Source organism: Monodon monoceros, unplaced genomic scaffold, assembly GCF_005190385.1.
Source record: "Monodon monoceros isolate NGI ecotype Baffin Bay Population unplaced genomic scaffold, NGI_Narwhal_1 Super_Scaffold_7, whole genome shotgun sequence".
Classification (NCBI taxonomy): Eukaryota; Metazoa; Chordata; class Mammalia; order Artiodactyla; family Monodontidae; genus Monodon; species Monodon monoceros.
Genome location: NW_021703784.1, coordinates 98265963 through 98289682, shown reverse-complemented (window position 1 = coordinate 98289682; position 23720 = coordinate 98265963). Strand labels below are relative to the sequence as shown.

Sequence of the window (23720 nt, the reverse complement as noted above, 5' to 3'; positions counted from 1 at the left end):
GCAGGTGGCCCGAGCTGAGGCCCCAGCGGCCCCTGGTGACTAGATCCACTTCCCTCGTGAACAGAAACGAGAAGCGCAAAACCAGCCTCTGCTCCCCGCTCCTCCCTTCTCCCTTCTCCACTCCCCTCAGAATCCCTATGTTGAAGCCCTAAGCCCCAGGTATTTGGTGACAGGGCCTTTGAAGAGGTGAAAGTGAGACCATTAGGTGGCCCTGATCCCATGTGGCTGGTGTCCTTAGAAGAGGAGGAGATTTGGCCACAGACTCGTATAAAGAACAGGCTGCGTGCAAGCCAGAGAGAGCGACCTCAGAAGAAGCTACCCTGCTGACACCTGCACCTGGGGCTTCCCGCCTCTGAAACGTCTGTCGTGTGAGCCACCGCATGTGCAGCCCTAGCAAACGAATACACCTGCTAACAAAGTACTTATTTCTAAAGGACGATTGCTGCATCTGAGGCGTTCAAGGATGGAACCACATGGACTCCCTCCTGGGCCTGGCCACATGTCCTCTATTTGTCCAGAGGATCTGGAGATAAACACTGAGCAGCTGTCCTTTGTTTTCATTTAATCTTCATAGTGACCTATTCTATAGATGACAAAATTCTCAGAAGTTAACCTGCCCCGGGTCACCCAGGTCGTGGGGAGAAGCAGGATCCATCCTGCCTCCAAGCGCCACCTCTCTCTCCCTCTCTCAGGCTCAGGGCAGCTGACACGGGCACGGGGAAGGTCAGGGGACAGGGGCCCGGACTGCGTGACTGTCTCGTGCAATGGACGGCCAGCGCGAGAAGCTGGATCCATAAGCTGTGCTGATTCCTGCAACGGTGGTTTGGCTTCTTCCTTAACCCATCCCGAAAAAACTCAATTCCTCTGAAAACTCTCGAGTATTCTCCATGAGGCAGGCAGTCTTATCACATCCACACACCACACTTTTATGCTGAAAGCTCTCTTTAACGAGTTTACCTGTCTGAACTGACAGACCAAGGGAGTTACTGTACATTCTGGTCTTTGTCAACAGTGACTCCTAACCACGCTGTTATTCTTTCAAAATACATTTTATTAGTGGCACATGGAATTTAAAGTGAAGCAATTTCTTTCCAGAGAGAAGGTAAGCCCTGACAGACTAAAAAATTGAGCAGATATGTCACAGCAAAAATACCATTTCCAGCGTAAAGAGGTTAGTAGGAATACTCTCCACCAAGGAAATGCCTTTCTTCACTGTGCTGACCACAGTGGACACTTGGTTCAGCTGGGGGAACCCACAGCACTGGACAGTCATGGACGCCATTAAGTCAGGGTCATCTCGACACTGACTGGCCCTTCCCTGTCGTAGCAGAGGCGGAGAGGTCACGACCCCCATCGCTCATCATGGGGACCCGGGGGTCTGGGAGGTGGAGGATGGCTGGGGGGAAACACGAGGTGAGCAGGCTCGTGTGTGAGCCTGAGAAAACCCTCAGACTTGGAGGGCCTCCAGAGTCTCCATGACGACCCTTCATCAGCAGATTAGAGCCAGGGGTTACCAGAGGGTCCTTTTAAAGCATCTGGAAACACGCCTATGTTAGTAAGTCAGAGAAGATCTGCACTTTCTTAAAAAAATCAGTTTCTCGGGGCTTCCCTGGTGGCGCAGTGGTTGAGAGTCCGCCTGCGCGATGCAGGGGACACGGGTTCGTGCCCCGGTCCGGGAAGATCCCACATGTCGCAGAGCGGCCGGGCCCGTGAGCCATGGCCGCTGAGCCTGCGCGTCCGGAGCCTGTGCTCTGCAAGGGGAGGGGCCCCGACGGTGAGAGGCCCGCGTACCGCAAAAAAAAAAAAAAAAAAAAATCAGTTTCTCTCTCAGAGATTCTTTTACCTAATGTTCTTCTGGCTCAGAACGAGCTCTGCAATGTTCACGTGCATCACTCACCAATCCGTTAGCTCTGCTGCCCTGTCTCCCCTTCACTGTCCCCCCACCTCATCCCAGCACTGGGTCCTGCCCCAGAGCGCTGCTCTCCTCCGGGCCCCCCGCACCCTCGCGCCTACAGCCTCTGTCACTGCAGTGGGTCCCCCAATTCCAAAAGGCACTCCCTGCACTGAGGCTGTTTCTGTCCTGTTAAGATCATGCTGTTTCTTCTTTCTAACCTCAGATGATGGGGAGTATTCACGAGGAAGGCTCAGCGGGTTTGTCATCTTCACTAGTCTTATTTGATCCTAACATGGGCATGTCGCACATCACTTCGGAATCTGTCCCCAACCAAACACTGATCAAGGCAACAAAACGAGTGACAGACTGCAGAATTTTCCATTTCTAGATCTAATTGATTAAGCTAAGTCTTAGCTTCTAGAATACAGCTTCCGGGGACTTAGGGCAGGTCAGTGATGCTGGTGTCGCCAAGATCAATTCCAGAGTACAGCTTGCCGTCCTTTGCGGCCCCCCAGGGCATGGATGTGGAGGTCCACTTCACCGCCCAGTCTCCTGCTTTGTTGACCAAGATGACGCCACCTACACCTTTGACCTTTGACTTCATATAACCCAACGACGCGTCAGCGGCCTCTTCTAACGTCTTTCCTGAAAACAATGAGAGGTTGAGAAACAACACAAGTTACTGAAAGGAATCTGATGGGAAAATTATTTACAGTATGAAAAACCAAAGCGTCTTAACGAAGATTCCTAGTAAGTGATTTCTACTTCAACGTCTCAAACAAGGACTCTCACCCTACAAGGCCCTCCCTGTGCTGGATGAAGCTGCCTTTTCTCCCACACGCAGGCTCAGAGTCTCTCTACCGCCCCCAGGAGGCAGAAGGCAACCAGTATTCCAAATGCTCTTCTTTCCTGACCCTAACAGAAGGGGCGTTAACCTGAAAGCAACGTCTGCAGCAAACAAGAAAGGGTTTCCCAACCCTCTCCGTCGATTTATAAACAGCTCCTATCCCCTCACAGTCAGACGGCACGGCCTTGTTCCACGTACCCTGTTCCATGTGGAAGAGGGTGAGTCTGGCCAGATTCACCTTCAGGATGCTCTCTCCGTGCCCTGTTGTTGAAACGGCTCCAATATCATTGTCAGCATAACCTCCAGATCCTGCTCAAGGAAGGGAATTGTTTCTAACTGAGCGGCAACCGTCAAGAAATTCAAACACTTATTACGAGTCTAACGCTACATAAATATTAAAGGCCAAGGTGCACTGGTGAGCGCCGTGTGAATAAGACGCTGAGATGGGGATGGAGGGCATGTTGGGGAGGCAGGCCTAGCCTTCCCAGGGCAGCGACACCAGGGCAGCCCCTCCTCTGCCCCCAGCACATCCACCCAGGGTAAGACATATACACCCCTCCCCTCCCCCCACCACCGGGAATTAAGCCAATGTGCTCCGAGGTTAACGCGAAGAACACTTTGACGTGCAGGTGCAGTATCTCGTAGCGGTGGTGTGTCACCCTCATGCCACTCAGTTCTAACAACTGCAAACTTAAATTCTCAGCTTTCTTAGTTTGCTCATTGGAGCCCATGCCTGGGAAAAGGTTTCGTGTACTTAACCCTTTGGGAATAGTCTGCAGCTCCTGAAACGGATCAGAGAGAAGACAGAGGCACCGGGGGTGCTGCGGCGGCTTCAGTACCCCAGCTCCACCTCCCTCCCGAGTCCTCCACGCCCTCCCCAAAAACACAGCATCTAGGAAACAGGTGCCTGCTGGACACGCCACCTTCTGCACATGCCCTGGGCGACCCCCTCCGACCCACCGCCACTCCCAGAAATTCTAAAGCTGCCACCAGGAGGAGGAGGAAAGGAAGGAAGAAAGAAGTGGGTGTGGGGGTGAGGCGAAGACCAGAGAAAGAGGACGAGAGGACGGGGGAGGGCAGGGGCAGTGATCATCCGTCCATCCCACCTATACACGGCGTGTCCCCGACGCGGCCCAGCATCTTGTTGACGATGCCCCCCGTCGAGGTCGCATAAGCCACATTTCCTCGGCAGTCCACGGCAACGGCACCCACGGTCCCCAAGTTTCTGCCAAAAAACCAACAAAGAGTGGCTGAAGATGAGAGACACTCCCACAGGTGACAGGGTAGCTTAATACATTTCTATATTAATGGCACATGGGACACGCTTTGATTCCAGCATTCCCCACTCACGGAAACGGCAAAGAAAGCCTGTTCGCATTACATTCTACATGTCCGTTAGACTGCTGGACATACCTTTAGCCCTCAGCTCTAAGGGTCCATCCAATCCCAGCACCACCATTTTCTAGCTGGGTGATTGAGTTAAGTTTGATCGTGCCTCATTTTTCCCATCTATAAAATGGGGATACAAATAACTGAGTGCATCTCAGACTTCCGTGTGCATCAGCATCCCTTGGATCCTCAGCACCTCCATCCAGAGACCCCGAGTTGGCAGGTACAGGATGGGACCCAACATCGTGTACTTCTGACAACCACCCGGGTGACGCTGCTGCTGCCTGTCCGCACACCCCTTTGCCCGTTTCATGGGGCTTGCTATGAAGATGAAATAAGTTGACTTTTTCTCTAACATTTTATTATAAATTTGCAAGTAAAAAAAGTTGAAGCAATTGTACGCTAACAGCCGTATACCCACCACCCCGGTTCTACAGTGAACTATATCTCAGGCACTGTTCTAAATGCTGGGACACAGCAGAGAACTAAATGGACAAAGTACCTTCTCCCACGGAGCTTGCATTTGGGGCACAGGGTGACAGAGCAATAAAGAATGTCAGGCTTTACTGAACAGCAATAAACTATAGCCTATAGCAGCACGTGGGACACGTGATGGTGGAGAGGTGCTGCTTTCTAAGGGCCTCTCTGAAGGACTGAGGGTAAGCCATGCTGATTGCTGGGGAAGAACATTCCTGAAGCAGGACATGCTTGCCAAGTTCAAGGAACTTCAAGGAGGCCACTGTGGTTGGAGAGAATAAAGCCAGGGAGAGTGTGCAGCAGGGTCAGAGGGACGGCCAGCAGGCAGACCATGAGGCTTTGACAAGTGGGGTGACTACACATCCTGGTTTCCCAGGACCGTCCTGACTTATGCCTGTTGTCCCGGCTTAACTAATAGAGCCCCTTTCACTCTCAAAACGAAGTTCCAGTTTGAATACTGAATCACATGGTCATCCTACTTACAGGCCATTGGAAGGGCGTTTAGTCTGAGTGAGGTGGGAAGACGCTGGAGAGCTTGAACCGAGAAGTGTCACGAGATGAGTTGAGTTTAAAAAATAACCATTCTTACCACCACGCCCATCACCGGCACGGCTAACATGAAACAGACACGGTATCGAGGATGGGCACAGAGGTGCGGGCACCACGACCCTCACCCGCTGCTGCTGGGCATGTGGACTGGCAAGGCCACTTTGGGAGGCCACCCACGGGGTCTCCTAAAGCCGACTCAGCCATTTTATGCCCACATTTCTGTCCAACAGAAACGTGGAGGTAAGTTCACCACGAAGGTGTACAGAATGTTCACAGCACCACTACTTGTAATAACAGCGAACTGCAAATGACACAAACATCTACCCAAGTAAATGACTTGTGATACATTATGCTTCAGTGAAGGCGGACTCTGCTACACACGACAGACAGATCTCAGAAACGTAAGGAGAGGCACCCAGAAAAGCACGTACTGCACAGTCCCACTCAGATAAAGTTCCAAAACAGGCACCACTAGCCCACGGTGCTGGAAGCCGGGCAGGCGGTTTCCTTGCGGGGAGGGCAGTGACGGAGGGGGGGGGTGTGTGTCGGGCTTTGTGCCGATTACATGTGTGTCCACCCCGTGAAAGCGCATCCAGGGCTCCAGATAGGATCTATGCACCCGGAATGTGTGCTATACTTCTACAGAGAGTCATCTTAGGGAAACCGTTCCGGCCATTGTGTGTGGACTGAGGGAGATGAGAGAGGAAACAGAGACCCCTTAAGAGGCTTGAGAGGCAGTGGTTTGTGTCGGGGTGTTTCCAGAGGAGAGGGTGGGAAGGAGGCTGGACCTGGGACATTTTGAAGGCAGAGCTGACAGAATTTGCAGGTGGACCGGATGTGAGAGAGAGAAATCTAAGGCAGAAACTGAAAGGATGCAAGAAACACTTATTGAAAGGTGGAAGACTGGGAAGACGTTTTTTGCTTTGTGGTGTGTGTGGTGTGTGGGGTTGGGTAGGGAAACAAGTTTAGTTTTGGACAAAAGCTTGAGGTATCTGTTGGGCAATCACATGGAGAGGCTAAATTGTAGCTAGAGATGTAGCCTGGCATTCAAAGGACTAGAAAGAGAAAGCTGGTATCCTATTAGAAGGAAACGGGAACCCTATCTCCTATCACTCACAAAAGCCAACCCAGATAGCTAAGGACCTAAATATAAAACACAAAATTCTTCAAGGAAATCTAGGCAGCTGTATGTCTCAGGGCGGGGATGGCTCCTAAGTTTCTGGTCTTACAAACTACACAAGGAGAGGGAGAGTACTACTAATTACAAAAAACGTTCAAATGACAAAAATACCATAAGCAAAGTAAAAGCAAATAAAAACAACAGATTTGGGAATTTTGTTTTTAGCAGAGAAGACAGCCTTAAGATTGATAAGAAGAGGACAAAACAACTAAAGAGAAAAAATGATCACAGGACAAATATAGGCAAATTCCCGGAAAAGAATGACCCATAAACAAATGCAAAGTATCCAAGCTGGTGGTTGTCAGGGAGGAGCAACGGCAGTGACGCGAGCCCCTCCCGCCACATAAGGCAAGAGGTACCCTGTCACTGCTGGTGGCAGCCCCCCAACACATACAAGGAAGGGGTTGAGGCAAAAATACAAAGGCAAATGGAGGCCCACACACATGCAATATTTAGAAATAATAAAGATGTTCTATCCTCTTACCGTGATAAATGTATCTTGAGAAATACTGTAAAGCTATGGTTTTCATTTGACTGGAAGCTGACAAACTACCAACGATGACAATTTATTAACATGCACATTTGTATCCTTTGTTGATCAGCTGGTGATGGCTGGATGAGTGGGGAACAAACCACACACAGACACATATACAATCATAAATTATTATGTATTTATTCCATAAAATTAATTTTCATTGCCTTCATCTCAAGGGGCATTGATCACGTTCTTATGATCAACATTTCCATGTAGCATGCATTCTACTGGCAATGTGACAAATAACACAACTTTTCTTTTCTTTTCTTTTTTTTTTTGCGGTACGCGGGCCTCTCACTGTTGCGGCCTCTCCCGTTGCGGAGCACAGGCTCCGGACGCGCAGGCTCAGTGGCCATGGCCCACGGGCCCAGCCGCTCCGTGGCATGTGGGATCCTCCCGGACCGGGGCACGAACCCGTGTCCCCTTCATCGGCAGGCGGACTCTCAACCACTGCGCCACCAGGGAAGCCCAACACAACTTTTCTTGAGTGATGTAGTTCTTAGGAAGTTTTTAATTAATTTTAACTTGGAGAAGTTTCACTCTGCTGAGGCAGTAACATTGGAACTATATATAAAACTCTTAAAGCAATACTTAGATTTGGAAATGAATCTTGATTTTTACATTACCACACTCAAATGTTACACGGGGTTACGTTTGATAAATTGTTATCACAGAAGATTTTACTAAATATTTTAATTTGATCATTTAAATCACAATCACTTACTATAGTCATTTTTGTCATCTCTTAAGCAGTGTTTAAATCAATGCAGAGTATCTTAAATTCTTCTTTCAAATTTCATTGCTGGTATATTACAAAGAAAATGGAAGATAGCAGTACGTTGCTCGATTTTGTTCAAATCTCTCTACAAATGATACTTATACTTCGATTTATAATGAACAGAAAAACAGCCTCTAAAGAAACTGGTTTCAGGATCATCTGTACATGACTCTTGTCCTTCAAGTCAGGCAAATCTTTTTGTTTCCTTTGTTTCAATTTCCTTATATTTTCTGCAGATGTCACTTTTCTTGCGTATTTCCCATGCACTTTTGGCTTTGTTTCTCTAAATTAAAAAAAAACATTTTTAATCCTTTAAAAAATGTTAATAGCCAAACTTAGATTTTTTTTAAAGCTTCTGTTAAGCTTATCAATGGAGAGGAATAGTTCAGACTAAGTAACTGTAAATAGTGCAAATTCAAAATTAATGTCACTTTCTGTCAAAGTCCGTGATTTGTTCTTTAAGGAACTTCTGCGATTTTTGCTGAACTCTTCTTATCTAAATTCGATTTCATTACTTCAACAGCATTTAGTTGGAATTCCCCCCCCCGTCTCTCTGAGGTCTGTGATAAGGTCAGATGTGAGTCTAATTAAGCTGTTCCACCTTCGGCCACATCTAGAGTATCTTGCAGTGGACCCTCTACTGTCTCACAGCATCATCAGTATTGGCGCAGCTGAGGGCATGTCTCCTCGAAACAAACTCACGGTGAGCTGGCCGTGTCACACAGGATACTTCTGGACTCTTGGCCAAAGATCGTGCTTACATACCTTTTATTTACCTACCATGTTAGCTCCATTATCAAGGGCTTCCCTTTTAAATGTTAGTTTTTCAACATGTTTTCTGATCATGGTACACTCTAGCTGAACTGAGTTTTTTAAACTTCATTATGATTGCACGTCTTGCTTTATTACCCATTAAACTAACCTATTTGAATTCTCTCTCCTAGATACTTATCATTAGGTTTTTTTCCTAATTACGTTTTGGCATTTTATCAAAACTTGAAATAATTTTTATTAACCCTAGAAATTTCCCATTGTTTTCCGTAAACATTGTGTTGATGGGGTCATGAAAAGTACCATTACACTTGTCCAAATGTTATTATTCTTTCAAGAACATTACATCTACGTTTTCTACCTGTGTCTTTTCTGGTTATCAACTGTTGATTGTTTATTCAGCCTTTTCCCAGCGCTTCTAATAATTGCACGTGTCCTTTTTTTGGTGTATGGTTACACAAAATTGCTTTATGATTAGCAATTAAATCTTCCTTTAGTAAAGAACATGAAGTTGTCGGGATTTCATCTGAATTGTTCAAGTTGTGGATTTGGTGAGAATACTATTCCTACTAATTTTCATTGTTTTGATAAGTAATTAAATCTTCATTGAACAAAGAATCTGTAATGTTCTCTTTGTGAATTTTATGTGGGTCATCCTGGAAGAAGACTGCTTACTTTTTTTTTTCTCTAATTTTTATTCATTTATTTATTTTTTGGCTGCATTGGGTCTTTGTTGTTGCTCGTGGGCTTTCTTAGTTGTAGCGAGCAGGGCTTCTCTTCATTTCGGCGCACAGGCTTCTCATTGTGGTGGCTTCTCTCGGTCTGGAGCACAGGCTCTAGGCGCATGGGCTTTGGTAGTTGTGGCGTGCGGGTTCGGCAGGTGTGGCTCGCGGGCTCTAGAGCTCAGGCTCAGTAGTTGTGGCACATGGGCTTAGTTGCTCCGCGGCATGTGGGATCTTCCCGGACCAGGGATTGAACCTGTGTCCCCTGCGTTGGCAGGTGGATTCTTTACCACTGAGCCACCAGGGAAGTCTAAGAGTGCTTACTTTTAAAGCAGACTGTTTCTTTGAAGATCTTTTACTTCTTTTCTTCCTTTTAGCTTTTTTTTCTTTTGTGAATTCCACTTTAGTATTCTTTTTCTATCAAAATCTTGACTTGTACACATTTTCAGTAATCTAGGAATTAGAAAGTGAAATGTAACTATACTGAGAGTGTACAAAATTAGAATATATTTTCATCAAAGTTAAGGGCAAATCCCCCCAAAAAGAATAAAAGTAATTTGCAGTTATAATTTCAAAAGTTAGTTTTTTCCTAAAATTTACAAAACTATTAATATTAAAGTCTAAACATCAACTATAATTAATGAATATAACATTTTAAATAAAAATTACTTAAAAATTTCAACATTTAAAAAAATTTAACTCAACCTTAAGTATTTTTATGAGAATAAAACCATTCATAAGTCTGATATTCAGTGTCCATTTAGTTGCCAGCATAAAAAATTGGTTCCTCATGCAGGTTCTGTCTATACCTGTGATGTCCAATACAGCAGCCACTGTCTGCATGTGGCTGAGCACTGGAAATGCAGGCAGTCTACAGTGAGACGTGCGGTCAGTGTAAAATACACGGCAGATTTGGAAGATCTAGCATGAAAAGATGTAAAGTATCTCATAAATAAATTCTTACATTGATTACATGTTGAAATGATAATATTTGGGGTATACTGGGTTAAATATATTATTAATTTCACTCATTTCTTTTTACTTTTTTTTTAATGTGGCTACTAGAAAATGTTGAATTACATATATGGCTCTCAGATTTCTATTGGACAGTGCTGGTCTAGACCTACATATCTACAAATTTAAGAGTAACAGGAATCAGCCCTCATGTGCAAGTCTTGCAGATATCGTACTAATTCATGAATAACTCTAGAACCACAAACTGAAACATGCAGAAAGAAAAAGGACACTGTGCACTACTGGGAAACAACACTTCGTTATGCAAGAATTTGTTTGACAAATTATTGTCTTTTTCTCTTACCTAAGTCCTTCTGCTGTTCAAGTCTTCCCCACACTCCAAAACAGGGTCTATTTCTGACGTCAGCAGTGGCATATTCCACAAACCTTTTGACTCAGGTGGTCTTTACTTCCAAGACATAGAGCAAGAGATGCAGAGAAGCACTTCCCTGGGGGCTGAATGATATTTGTCACAAGAGTGGATGATGAGGGCTATGGGTAATGCTGTGTCACTGCTGAGTGACAGAGATGCCCCATGGATCTGCAATAAGCCAACTGTTTTGTGTAACTGTGATATGAGGGTCATCTAAAGTGCAGGGCCCAGGGCAGGAGCCCCTCTTGCTTATATCGAAGAGCAGTACTGGCTGGTGGAGATGTGTGTTGTTGCAGAATTTTTGGAAAGCAATGTGGCAACATCTATTAAAATGTACATGAACCACTGATAAAGCAACCCCATTCCTGTGACTTTAGCCTATAGACACAACAGCACACTCTGTAAAGATCATCAACAGCTACCAACATATGGCCAATCTCGTAAAACAGATTCCTAACCTGGGGACACACTAGAATTACCTGGGGAACTTTTTTCTAATGGACTTGCCTGGCCTCTCCACCTCAGCTCTACTCAATTAGATTTTTTTTTTTGGCCATGCCATGCGTCATGCGGGATCTTCGTTCCTCAACCAGGGATCGAACCCACGCCCCCTGCAGTGGAAGCCTGGAGTCTTAACCGCTGGACCACGCGGGAAGTCCCTAAATTAGATTCTGTAGGGAAGGGGCTCAGACATGTAGATTTTGAAAAAGCTCCCTAAGTGATACGAAAGTATACCTCTGGTTAAACATTACAAATCTAAAAGGGTATGTGGAGTTAATAGATTATATTCCATTATAAACCTCCAGGCCACATTCAAATTTTATTTTTCAAATTTTGCTTTAAATTAAGGTCCTTTTATTTGGTATTTTTGAATTGGTAACACAGAAAACCATAATTCAGAACACATGATGAATTCACTTATAAGGGCTGTACTGATTTCTCTGCCCTGTGAAAGGGCGCCTAAGGAAGTTCATAGGGTGGTCTACATCACAGAGAACCTGTGCAGTGTACCGAAGATAACAAACTGATCAAGAAGTATGCAGGTAATTAATACCTTTACACACGGCATTCATCTATTAAATCATGTTGGAGAAGGAACTCTTAGCTGAATTTGAGTTACTATTCATAGGAGTAATAAGGGAGGTTAAATTTCAGAGTCAAAAGAGCAGTTTTTCCATTACTTAGTGTGAACTATTTTGTACAAAAACTGAAACGACCAAGTGATATTTGACTTATTTAAGAAACGTGGATAAGCAGACATGAGTCCCACCTTCACATCTGAATAACTCGCAAAAATATGAGCCACAGATGATACTTACTTTTGGTAGTCTGATTTCTGAAGCTTTTCGTTCTCTAGACGCTTTTTGTTTCTTTCTGTAACCAGCTGTTCTCCAGGAATTGTTGGAATCCCACTGGCTGCTGCAAATTTTGCTGCGCCCTGGTCAGTCAGAAAGCAGTGCGGTGTCTTGAGCCAAAAAGAAATGGGAAAATAGTTAGTTTCGTGAAAAAGTTCAAATCTTTTCAACGGTTCCTACTGTGTGGAAATCATTATTCTCTCCGGGTACAAAGCCTCAAAAATGCAAATTCCACTGGCTTGCTTTTCTGAATGATGAGAAAAGCCGAGCTCTCCGAGTTTTTGTATTTTCAGAAAAACCCAGATGATGGAATATTACTAGGAATTCAACTTACATAGGATCTTAAATTTAGAGAATTTAATCCATTTTTATTTCGTACATGCTATTTATTTATCTACATATCTATGTATGTAGGTATATATGTATTTGCTGCACCACACAGCTTGCAGGATCTTAGTTTCCCAGCCAGGGATCAAACCTGGGCCCCCTGCAGTGGAAGCGTGGAGTCCTAACCACTGGATCGCCAGGGAATTCCCCCATACATGCTATTTAAACAGTTGGTCTGTTCAGTGTGTATGTGTTGTGTTACATGTGTTGAAAGCAGGCTGAAGAAAATACAGGAAGATAACATGAAGATAACGTGAAATGTAATCACTGGTTAAGTGATCATGAGTCAAATTACATCAACAGAGTCAGAATCTTGGTTTCCTTGAGACACTTAAATAACATTGTTTTTGTTCTTTCAATTTCAGGAGAACAGTGATCTCAAGTATTTCCCTACAAGTCAGAGCCCTTTTAGTCACTGAAGTGCAGCAGTGACAATTCCTTAGGAAAACGGTGCTTTAGTCCCACATACCTTTTCCATAACAAGGCGCGCAACTTTAATGGGATTTGCGACACAGCGGACTGCAGACACCGCTCCTGCAGACAGGTCTTTCCCATTCATGATACTTGCATCCATTTCAACTTCACCATTTTCGTTCAAGACAGATCCACAACCTAAAATCAAAAAGAAGCCGAAAAGCAAGAATTAAGAATTTAGAAATGGCTTCAGAGTTTCCCCTAAGCTGCCTACTTTAATTCATCCTCTACTCCATTGTCAAAGGAACGTTTTTAAAAACACAGATCTGACTTGATACCCCATGACCTACACAATAAACGGTATGAAGCCCTTCCTGATCTGGCCTCTGACTTACTTTTCCAGCTTCATCTCTTCTCCTTGGCAACATTTTACTGAAATATTAGGTTTCCCTGAATGTACCATTACCTCTCATTACTCTGTTCTCTTTACCACTAGCAACTTTTCTCCAACTTTCTCTGCCTAGATAATACTTGTAAGCCTAGCTATTGTTTTTTTTTTTCTTTTTTTTGCGGTACGCGGGCCTCTCACTGTTACGGCCTCTCCCGTTGCGGAGCACAGGCTCCGGACGCGCAGGCTCAGCGGCCATGGCTCATGGGCCCAGCCGCTCCGTGGCATGTGGGATCTTCCCGGACCGGGACACGAACCCGCGTCCCCTGCATCGGCAGGCGGACTCTCAACCACTGCGCCACCAGGGAAGCCCCCTAGCTATTCTTAAACTCTATGTGACTCAGTTTCCTCAGAGGGATAAGAACAAAGGGATAAGAAGAAAACTCAAGAATATTTAAAGGAGTATAAAAATATCCAGCAACTAACAAGTGTTTGGTATCTAATAAGAAATTATCAGGCTCACGAAGAAACAGGAAAATATGACCCATAATGAGGAGGAACAACAACAAAAAAATCAATTAATAGCAACAGACTCAGAAATGACATAAATGATAGAATTATTAGACAAAAATGTTAAAACGCCTGTCATATGTACCAGAACATGGAAGAAAATATGATAAGGACCCAGAGAGAACTTCTAGAAACGAAAAAAGAAGTCTGAAATGAAAAATACACCGGATAGGATTAACACCAAAGTAGACACTGCACAAAAGATGAATGAACTTGAAGACACAGCAAACAAAAAGACTGAAAAAAAAATTGAACAGAGTTTATCACTGAGCTCAGGGACAGTTTCAAGCAGCCAGTATATGTGTAATTGGAGTCCCCAAAAGGAGAGGTGAGATAGAGGTACAAAAAAAATATTTAAGGAAATGATGAATTTTCAAATTTGGTGAATACTATAAATTCACAGATCCGAAAAGCACAGCAAACTCCAAGGAAAAGAAACATGAACAAAGCTACACTCAGGCACATCATGATCAAACAGCTTAGTGCTAATGAGAAAGAGAAAATCTTAAAAGCAGCCAGAGAAAGACACATTAGGTACAGAGGAAAAAAGAAAAACGATAGCATACTTCTTGTCAGAAACAATGCAAACCGGAAGACAGAGGAGCAAGATCTTTGAAGCCCTCAAAGAAAAAAAACCCGTCAAGTTGGAATTCTACACCCAGTGAAAGCATCTTTCAAAAACCCAAAACAAAGACGTTTATAGACATAACAAAAGTTAAAAAAAAGTCATCAATAGCAGATGTGCAATATAAGAAATGTTAAAGGAAGTCTTTCAGGCAGAAGGAAAATGATAGCAAAGAGCAATCAGGATTCCCCCAAAGAATGAACACTGGATATGGCTAATATGTGGATAAACAGAAATACCTTTTCCCTTTATTTTTACAATATCTTTAAAATATAACTGTTTAAAGGAAAAATAATAACAATGCATTAGGCAACTTATACACATAAGTAAAACATATGACGACAGTAGTACAAAGGCTAGGAAAGGGGAAACAGGTGTATGCTGTAAAAGGTTCTTATATTATGCATGAAGCGTGATATTACTTAAGGTAGACTGTGACAAGTGAGAGGTATATACTATAAACCCTAAAACAACCTTTAAAAAAAGAAGTCGAGCTACTAGGCCAACAAAGGAGATAACATGGAATTATGAACATTCAATTGTTCCAAAAGAAGGCAGAAAAAAGCAGAAAAAGAGGAAACAGGGAACAATGAATAGACTGGACAAATAGAAAACAAACAGCAAGATGACAAAGTTATGCCTAACCATATTAATGATCACATTAAATGTAAATGGTCTAAACACCCCAATAAAAAGCAGAGATTGTCAGGACTTCCCTGGTGGTCCAGTGGTAAAGAATCTGCCTTACAATGCAGGGGACACGGTTCGATCCCTGGTCAGGGAACTAAGATCCCTGAGAAGAGAAAACCCACAAGCCACAACTAGAGAGAAGCCTGCACACCACGACGACGAGCCCGCACGCTGCAACGAAAGATCCTGCATGCCTCAGTGAAGATCCTGAGTGCCGCAACTAAGACCCGATGCAGCCAAAAATAAATAACAAAATAAATAAATAAAAAATAAATAAATCTTAAAAAAAGCAGAGATTGTCAAATTGCACAAAAAGATAGGACACAATTACATGCTGCCAATTAAAAAAAATCCACTTTAAATATAAAGATGCAAATAGGTTAAAAGTAAAAATGGACAAATTATACCATGCCAAAATGAATCAAATGAAAACTGGAGGCAAAGTATACTTCACAATAAGGAACATTAAATAATAATAAGGACATTAAGTAATGATATAGGGGTCAGTTCACCAGAAGACAACAATCTATATTGTAAACAACAGTTTCGAAATACATGAAGCAAACACTGACAGAACCCAAAGGAGAGATAGACGAATCCAGTTACAATTAAAGACTTCAATACTCCTCTCTCATTAATTAGAAATGGACAATCAAGATACAGAAGGTATGAACATTAACAATGAACTTGAGCTTATTGAGATTTATAGATCTTTCCATCCAACAAGAGCAGAGTACATAGTCTTTTTAAGTGCAAATGGCCAAGGTAGAACACATTCTGAGCCAAAAACCAAACCTTACGAAGTTTAAAAGAATACAAATCACACAAAGTATGTCCTCTGATCATAACAGAATTAAACTAAAAATCATTAACAGAGAGGTATTTAGAAAATCCACAAATATTTGGAAATTAAGCATCACACTTCTAACTAACCCATGATTCAGTGAGGAAGTCACAAGGAAAATGAGAACACATTTTGAACAGAATGAAAATTAAGGCAACCTGTAAAAACATGTAAAAATCAAAGCAGTGCTAGAGTAAAATTTTAAACATTAAATGCTTGTATTAGAAAAGAATAGTCTCAAATTAATGATCTAACAGGAAAAGAACAGTAAATTATTTCCAAAGCAAGCTGAATGAATAAAGGAAACAATAAAGATAAGTCAATAAAATTCAGAACAGAAAAAGAACAAAAGAAAAAACAGAAAAAGGGACCTCCCTGGTGGCACAGTGGTTAAGAATCTGCCTGCCAATGCAGAGGACGTGGGTTCGATCCCTGGTCCGGGAAGATCCCACATACCGCAGAGCAACTAAGCCCGTGTACCACAGCTACTGAGCCTGTGCTCTAGAGCCTGCGAGCCACAACTACTGAGCCCATGTGCTGCAACTACTGAAGCCCAAGTGCCTAGAGCCCATGCTCTGCAACAAGAGAAGCCGCCGCAACGAAAAGCCTGCGTACTGCAACAAAGAGTAGCCCCTGCTTGCTGCAACTAGAGAAAGCCCATGCAGCAACAAAGACCCAACGCAGCCGCAAACAAACAAATAAATAAGAAAAGAAAAAAACAGAAAAATTCACCAAATCCACCCCCCGAAACTAAAACTAGTTCTCTGAAAAGAACAATAAACTTGATAAACTCTAGACTGACAAAGAAAAAAAAGACACGTTACAAAAATCAGGAATGAAAGAGGGGACCTCTCTACAGACCACAGAGACATCAAAAGCATAACACAGAAATGTTGCAAATTCAGCAACTTAAACCAAATAGAAACATTTCTTGAAGGACAACTGACAAAACTCACTCAAAGAAGAAACAGATAACCTGAATAGTGCCATGCCTATTAAAGAATTTCATTTCTTAAAAACTTTCCATCAAAACAAACAAAAAAACCAATCTACCAAATATTTACAAAGAAATAATAGCAACCTTATATAAACTTCGAGAAAAACAGAAGAGGGAACACTTGCCAATTCATCATATGAAGCCAGCATCACCTTCATTACAAAACCAGACAGGTGTTATGAGAAAATAAAACTATAGACCCGTATCTCTCATGAACATTGATGCAAAATCCTCAAGAAAACACCATCGAATCAAACCCAGCATTCACATATGTAAAAAATAACATGTCACAACAAAGTGGTGTTAATCCCAGAGAAGAAAACCTGGTTCAAAATTCAAAAATCAATCAATCAATATTCACCATATCAAAAGACAAAAGAAAAACCACATGGTCATCTCAATAGATGCAGCAAAAGGATTTGATAAAACTCAACATGCACAGGTGATTAAAAATCTCAAAAAACAAAGAATAAGGGAACTTCTCAACCTGGTAAAGGGCACCTATAAAACCCTACCACCAACATCATACCTAACGGTGAAAGACAGTGCCTTCCCCCTAAGACTGGGAAAAATGCAAGAATTTCTGCTCTAACCACCCCTATTCAACATAATATTCGATGGCCCAGCCAATGTTAGAAAAGAAAGAAGAGGCATAAAGTTTGGAAAAGAAGAAATAAAATAGTCTCTATTTGCAGCTGACATTACTAAAAGTTACAGTAAGCAAGACAGTGTGGTGTTGGTGAAAGAATTTGACAAATAGATCAATGGAACAGAATAAAAAGTCCAAAACAGATCCACATAAATATATAAACTGATCTTTGACAAAGGAGGTGTGATACTTTGATTTATCATAATTACATATTTTGGTCTTCATCCAGGTACGGTTCACAGCTGCCAAACCCTTTGGAATTTCCTAAGGGATTAGAACAATGGGAGCATCTTTTGTTATAATATTTGGTCTTTTGCCCTCAGTTCCTGAAACCACTTCAGATCCATACAGGTGACCTGGGTGTCCTGTTACTCATAACAAGCAGTTTTCAACCAAAACCAAATTTATGTTAATGAGGTAACTTTTGAAAACCCCCTAAAGGTGGGGGGGGGGGCTGGTTGCCACCGGAACCAACCAGGATTAAAGGGCTGGAACTTTTAGTCCCACCCCCTGATTTCTGGGGAGGGGAGGACTGGAACTTTTAGTCCCACCCCCTGATTTCTGGAGTTGGAGATTGAATCAATCACCAACTGCCAAGGATTTAATCGATGATGCCTAAGTAATGAAGCCACATTTTGTGTAAGTGTTGAAGAGCACAGAACAGAGGCAAGGGGACAGAACAATTACTAAATACCTGCTGACTAACTGGTTAAGATTTCCCGAAATTCTTTTCTCTGACAGATGTCAGGTAGGTGGTGTAATTCCCTAGAAGCGTCTTAATCCCTAGATCTTAGGTTTTCTACTTCAAAATAAAAAGGAAATGAGTGTCTTCCAGCACGTTAAACTTTTTGTGCCTTAGTTTTCTCATCTGAGAAATGAGCGTAATAATAATTACACCTAACTCATAGGACTATGGTGCAGATTAAATGAGTTAATCATGCAAGTTTCTTAGACCACTGTTTGGTACATAGTAGACACTCGTGGTAGCTATGATGATTATTACTCTACAAACGGACTGATTTGAGTGAAAGAAGCCAAACACAAAAGAATACACTCTTTGTGACTGCATTTATATGAAATTCTAGAGAATGCAAATTTATGACAAAAACAGATCAGTGGATGCCTGGTGCTGGGGCTGGGAGGGGGGATTAACTGCAAAGTGGCAGGAAGGAATGTTTGGGGGTGATGGAAATTTATTTTTTTATTTATTTTTATTTATTTATTTTTTGCGGTACGCGGGCCTCTCACTGTTGCAGCCTCCCCCGTTGCGGAGCACAGGCTCCGGACGCGCAGGCCCAGCGGCCATGGCTCACGGGCCCAGCCGCTCCGCGGCATGTGGGATCTTCCCGGACCGGGGCACGAACCTGCGTCCCCTGCATCGGCAGGCGGACTCTCAGCCACTGCGCCACCAGGGGAGCCCCCGGGTGGTGGAAATTTTAACATCTTGGTTGCAGTGTGGTTACACAGGTGTGTACATTTCCAAAACTTAAAATGGGTACGGTTTTTGGTGCGTCGTAAAGAAAGGGCATGTGTGGGACTGGGGATCAGAGTAGCAAGCTGCCTTTGAGAAGGCAAAAGCACTAGTGAAGCACATTGCAGCTCTGGGCGTCTCCCAAGCAGGGCTACCATTTGAGTTAGATGTGTCTGTGACCCTGGTAGGTATAGGGCAGGCGCTGTGGCAGAGAAAACAGAAGGGGAGAGTGCTCCTGGGATTTGGTCTCAGCTCTGGAAGGGGGCAGGAACCCCACGTACTTCCCCGAGAGCAACAGCTCCTAGCAGTGGTATACACAGAGCTCCAGGTGGAGCCTCTCAGGAGGGATGAACTGCAGCGGTCAGCGGGCTGAACTCAGAGCCCTTTGGCTGGTTACTACTCCTGGTCCCTGGCCGTTAACCCCTTGCACTGACAGCTGGGCTGTTCTAAAGAGATTAACCCTATGGCTCTGACAACAGGAAGCTGAAGGGTGGATGATTAACGAGCGGGCCTTTGTGGGGTCAGGATGTGTGGAGGTGACATTTGGGTTTGCCTGCAAGAGCCTGAGGCAATCCTCACTGTCGTCCATGTCCTGGCTCATGAGGCACTGACACCCCCTGGCAATCAGGGAGCTGATGCCCTAGCTTGGGTTCAATCCCTAGCAACTGACCCTTCAGTAGATTCAGCGGATTGGATGCATGGAAAGAGTGGCCACCACAGAGCTCGGGTGGGATGGCATATTGCCCAAGATGTCGCATTGCCCTTGAAACACAGTGACTGGGTTAATGCAATCACAGCATGTCCTGTGTGTTCTAAACAATGCCCATGGCAACTGCCAAAGGAGTCTGAGGCCACCCACCAGAGCTCCTAACTGGTAAGGGATTGGCAAACCGACTATACTGGCCTCCTCCCTCTGAGACAGGGCTCTAACGTTCCCTGGTTTGTGTGGTCTCCACATCCGGCTTAACCCAAGCTTTCCCCTGTCCCCATGCAAACCAGGCCGCCACTGTTAGGGGATTAGAGAAGCTAAGTACCATGTAGGGGTACACTCATCAAATAGATAGTGACTGGGGTCACATTTCAAAGACTGTGGATTGTGATATGCAAGACTGGGCAAAAGAACATGGCACTGAATGCAGGTTCCATCTCCTCTATAACCCACAAGCAGCAGGGCTGAGAGAAAGGAAAAATGGAATATTAAAGCAGTACCTTAAATTACTAACAGATAAAGCCACTGTGGCTGGGTGTACTAAAGTACTGTCCAAGGCTTTCACACATCTGAATGATCAACGAGTAGGGCTGTTGCCCCATGTCCCAGACTGGGGACCCCTACGGAAGCACCGATACCAAAAAGGTATGTCAGGAAACAGCCGTTGCCCTGACTTTCACCATGGATCAACGTGCTACGTGCTACCAAACTGCATCACACCTGGGAAAGGAGATTATCTACTGGAATTTGCACTGGGACACTCTACCAGGATGGGTGAGGGGGAACTACTCCATCTCCACTGGGTTCCTGTTGTCCTGCCACAAGCTGGGCCTGTTGAAATGCATTATACCTGGAATGGAATGCGCACCACTGGAAAAGAGGAGAAGGTGAGGGTTCTGGTCTCATGTATCCTGCCACCAGTCCACCTCCTCAAGCCTGACAGCACTACCTCCCCTGGCTAACATGTACGGTATATAAAACCAGGTCAAATTCCTAAGGCTGCTGACCTCCCTCTCCTCAAGGCCAGGTGGGCATGTTCTGTTTCCCACTGGAATGATCTTTTGGCTGCTGTCTTTGAGCCCTCCATTGGCCTGCAGCACATGACCGCACACACAGAGCCTCCTACTAAATGCACTCACCAAGCCTTGAATGACAGCCAACAAAGCCTGTTCTTCCAGGACACTGAAATGTCTCTAATGAGACAAGCTCTCCTCCAAAACAGAAAGACCTTGGCCATTATTACTGCCTTGCAAAGAGGCACCTAGGCCATTATCCAAACAGGATGTTGTGTGCTCATACCCGATGAGTCTGTTAATGTGTTGCCTTTATTAAATCATAGGACACAAGTGAACGCTCTTGAGTGATCTGGCTCCCAGCCTAGGGGACTTAGTAACAATGGTCTGAATCATGAGGCTCTCAGTGGAGAAAGGTATCCGTGGTCTGGGGAATTATTGTCTTAACCCGTGTTTTCTTCTGTATGTGCCTGATGCTGTGGCATCTGCCTCCAATGCAGCCAGACAGCCGCCAAATGAGCCACCCGTTATTGCCCGCTCAGGGCACACTGTGGAAGAGAAAGTGTGTGAGACGGTAAGAGCCGGTCGCGAGGGGTGGAGCGCTGGGGCAATCGGAGTCCCCTCACCCCTTCCTCTTTCCTTGGAGTGCGCTCTCCGCTTGTCTTCTTGCACCAGAAGCTGCCCAGGACACAGCCTTGAGATGTAGTGTTGAGACCATCTGGATGGTATATGTGACTGAGCCCAGATAAGGCCACTATATAAACTTTTAAGATTCTGGTGGGCATGGACAGAGGTCTATTTATCCTGCAAGGCAAGCCTCTTGTGTAAGTTCCCATGCTTATTAAACCTGCCACCTACCAATCTGGAGAGATCTGCCTTTTTCCTGTGGTCTCTCCCTGCCCTCCCTGTATGGGGGACCGATTCAAATTACACCCTGAAGCTCCCAAGGTTGCCACCCAACAGTAGTCTACCCTTTTCCCCCACAAAAGGATGTAATTAAAAAAAAGCCTCTTGGGGCTTCCCTGGTGGCACAGTGGTTGAGAGTCCGCCTGTCGATGCAGGGGACGCGGGTCTGTGCCCAGGTCCGGGAAGATCCCACATGCCGCGGAGCGGCTGGGCCCGTGAGCCAAGGCCAATGAGCCTGCGCGTCCGGAGCCTGTGCTCCGCAACGGGAGAGGCCACAACAGTGACAGGCCCGCATACCACAAAAAAAACACAGAAAACCAAAAAAAGCCTCTTGGTATGTGAATTCTAGAAAGCAGATTAAAGAAAAAAGGGGGAATAATGAATTTTAAAATTCTTTAGAGCAGCTTGGTCAACAGGTAAAGAGAGAAAAACTAAATCTTTTCAGCATATTAGATTTTACCATAAAGCTGAAGAGATTCATTGACACTTTAGAGAGGTTCTATTTATCTGGGGGTAGAAGCTTAACCCGGTTTGGCATCAGTTACCAGCTGCAGTGCAAATTTACCTGCGTTGAACTCGGGATCATCTTCCAGGACGGTCACGGCTCCTTCCACAGCGTCAACTGCGCTCCCTCCCTCCTTGAGGATGTTGTAACCCACGGTGGCGGCTTTGACGATGCCCTGGCGCACCCGCTCCTTGCGGTCCTTGGAGATATTGCTGGCTCCGCCACCGTGGACCACGACGACGGCGGGGTTCATGGCGACGGATTCTAGGGATCAGGAAGACGAAAGCGCCCTTTCGAGCGGGTCCAAGAAAACCGCACGGGGCTTAAGTCTCCCGTTGGGGACAAAGTCCAGTTTCTACGCAGGGAGGGAAAAGCCCTCAGAGTTTACAGCCTCAGGCAAATTCCTGAGACCCAGGGAGTAAGGAGGACAGAGGCGGCTGGGTTTGAACTTTGCAAGTAAAGCCCAGAGCGCCCGCCCCCGGCCCGGGGCACCTGCTGACTTCGCGGGGCCGGTGGGATGCTCTGCACCCCAGAGCCCGCGCCCCCTCCTCGCCCACTGACATCAGGCTTCCGTTTCCCTGGGGAACCCCGGTTCCTGTCCCGTGCTGAGCCCCCGGCCGGGATGGCATCTGGGGTCGCAGCTCCAGCCTTCCTCCCCGGCCCCACGTCGGGCCTCGGTTTCCCTGGGACTTGTTCCCGGCTCCCACCCCCACCGCGGGGCCAGGGGCGGCCTGAGTGAGGGCTGGATCTCGCCAGTGCCCTCCCGCCTCCAGTCCCCGGCACCGGGGAGTGTGCCTTTCGGGGTCTCGGGTGGCGACTCCCTCAGGACCGTCGACTTACCGAGGATGCCGCAGGAGGCGGACGCCGGGGCTTCGGGCTTGGCCGAGCCTCCCGGTCGGCCTCGGAACCTGCACAGTCCAGTCTCTCCGGTCGAAGCCACTCTGGAAACCGCTGTGCCCGCAACCTCTCTGCCAGCAACGGCTCCGCGCCTGCGCACGAGGGCGGGGCAGCGCGCCGCGGAGAATTACCGTAAAGCCCCAACGCACCACCGCGGCGCAACCCCTCTACCGGCTTCGCCACTGCGGATCCGACTCTCGCTGCCCGGCTCCTAGGACAGGGCCTATGCTGGCCTTCTGTGCACGCGAGCTTCCTCGTGGGATGCGGGGAACTCCTCCTCCTCCTCACGAGGCGGAGGGGTGGTGTTGATGGCGACATGCAAGAAGGGATGTAACGCGGTTTTGTAACTGAAAATTGAAAAGCACCGCTGCACGCACTGAAGTCCTTCCTCTGCCCGAGATGTTTCGCAGACTTGCTAGTTATTCTCTTCCTTTTAATTGTGTCTCCCCGTAACGTTTGGTAAAGAACAGAAAGATAACCTCCGTAATCGGTCTGGTTCTGTGCCTGGGGCGCACTGAAGGGTCTGAAAACCCCTCCTCTGAGTCTCAGGATCTCAGCTCTAAATTCCTTCAACCACAAGTGACCTAATTTTTTTGTGACAATTTTCCTCCTCCCTGCCCCAGAGCCTGAAAGGCTCTGAACCCCCTAGATGATTGATTGTATTCCCCCGGAGCTGCCCTAGATTACTGTTACCATAGTGACCTTCAAATAGAAGTTTGCACTTCTACCCAGTAAAACAACTGCAAGATACTAGATTAGTGACATGAACCA

The 23720-nt window shown here is 45.4% G+C and overlaps 1 protein-coding gene across 1 annotated transcript; it reads right to left on the bottom strand.

Annotated features, from left to right (window-relative positions):
- Positions 1-1035: 1035 nt before the first annotated feature.
- On the bottom strand, positions 1036-23662 carry ASRGL1 (asparaginase like 1). The gene is made up of 7 exons (XM_029207551.1): positions 22893-23662; positions 22113-22316; positions 12741-12883; positions 11849-11994; positions 3848-3966; positions 2940-3050; positions 1036-2539 (listed from the first exon to the last, which is right to left on the bottom strand). The coding sequence occupies exons 2-7, from the start codon at positions 22303-22305 to the stop codon at positions 2334-2336; spliced, it is 918 nt and encodes a 305-aa protein (XP_029063384.1). The 5' UTR covers positions 22306-22316; positions 22893-23662; the 3' UTR covers positions 1036-2333.
- Positions 23663-23720: the final 58 nt, after the last annotated feature.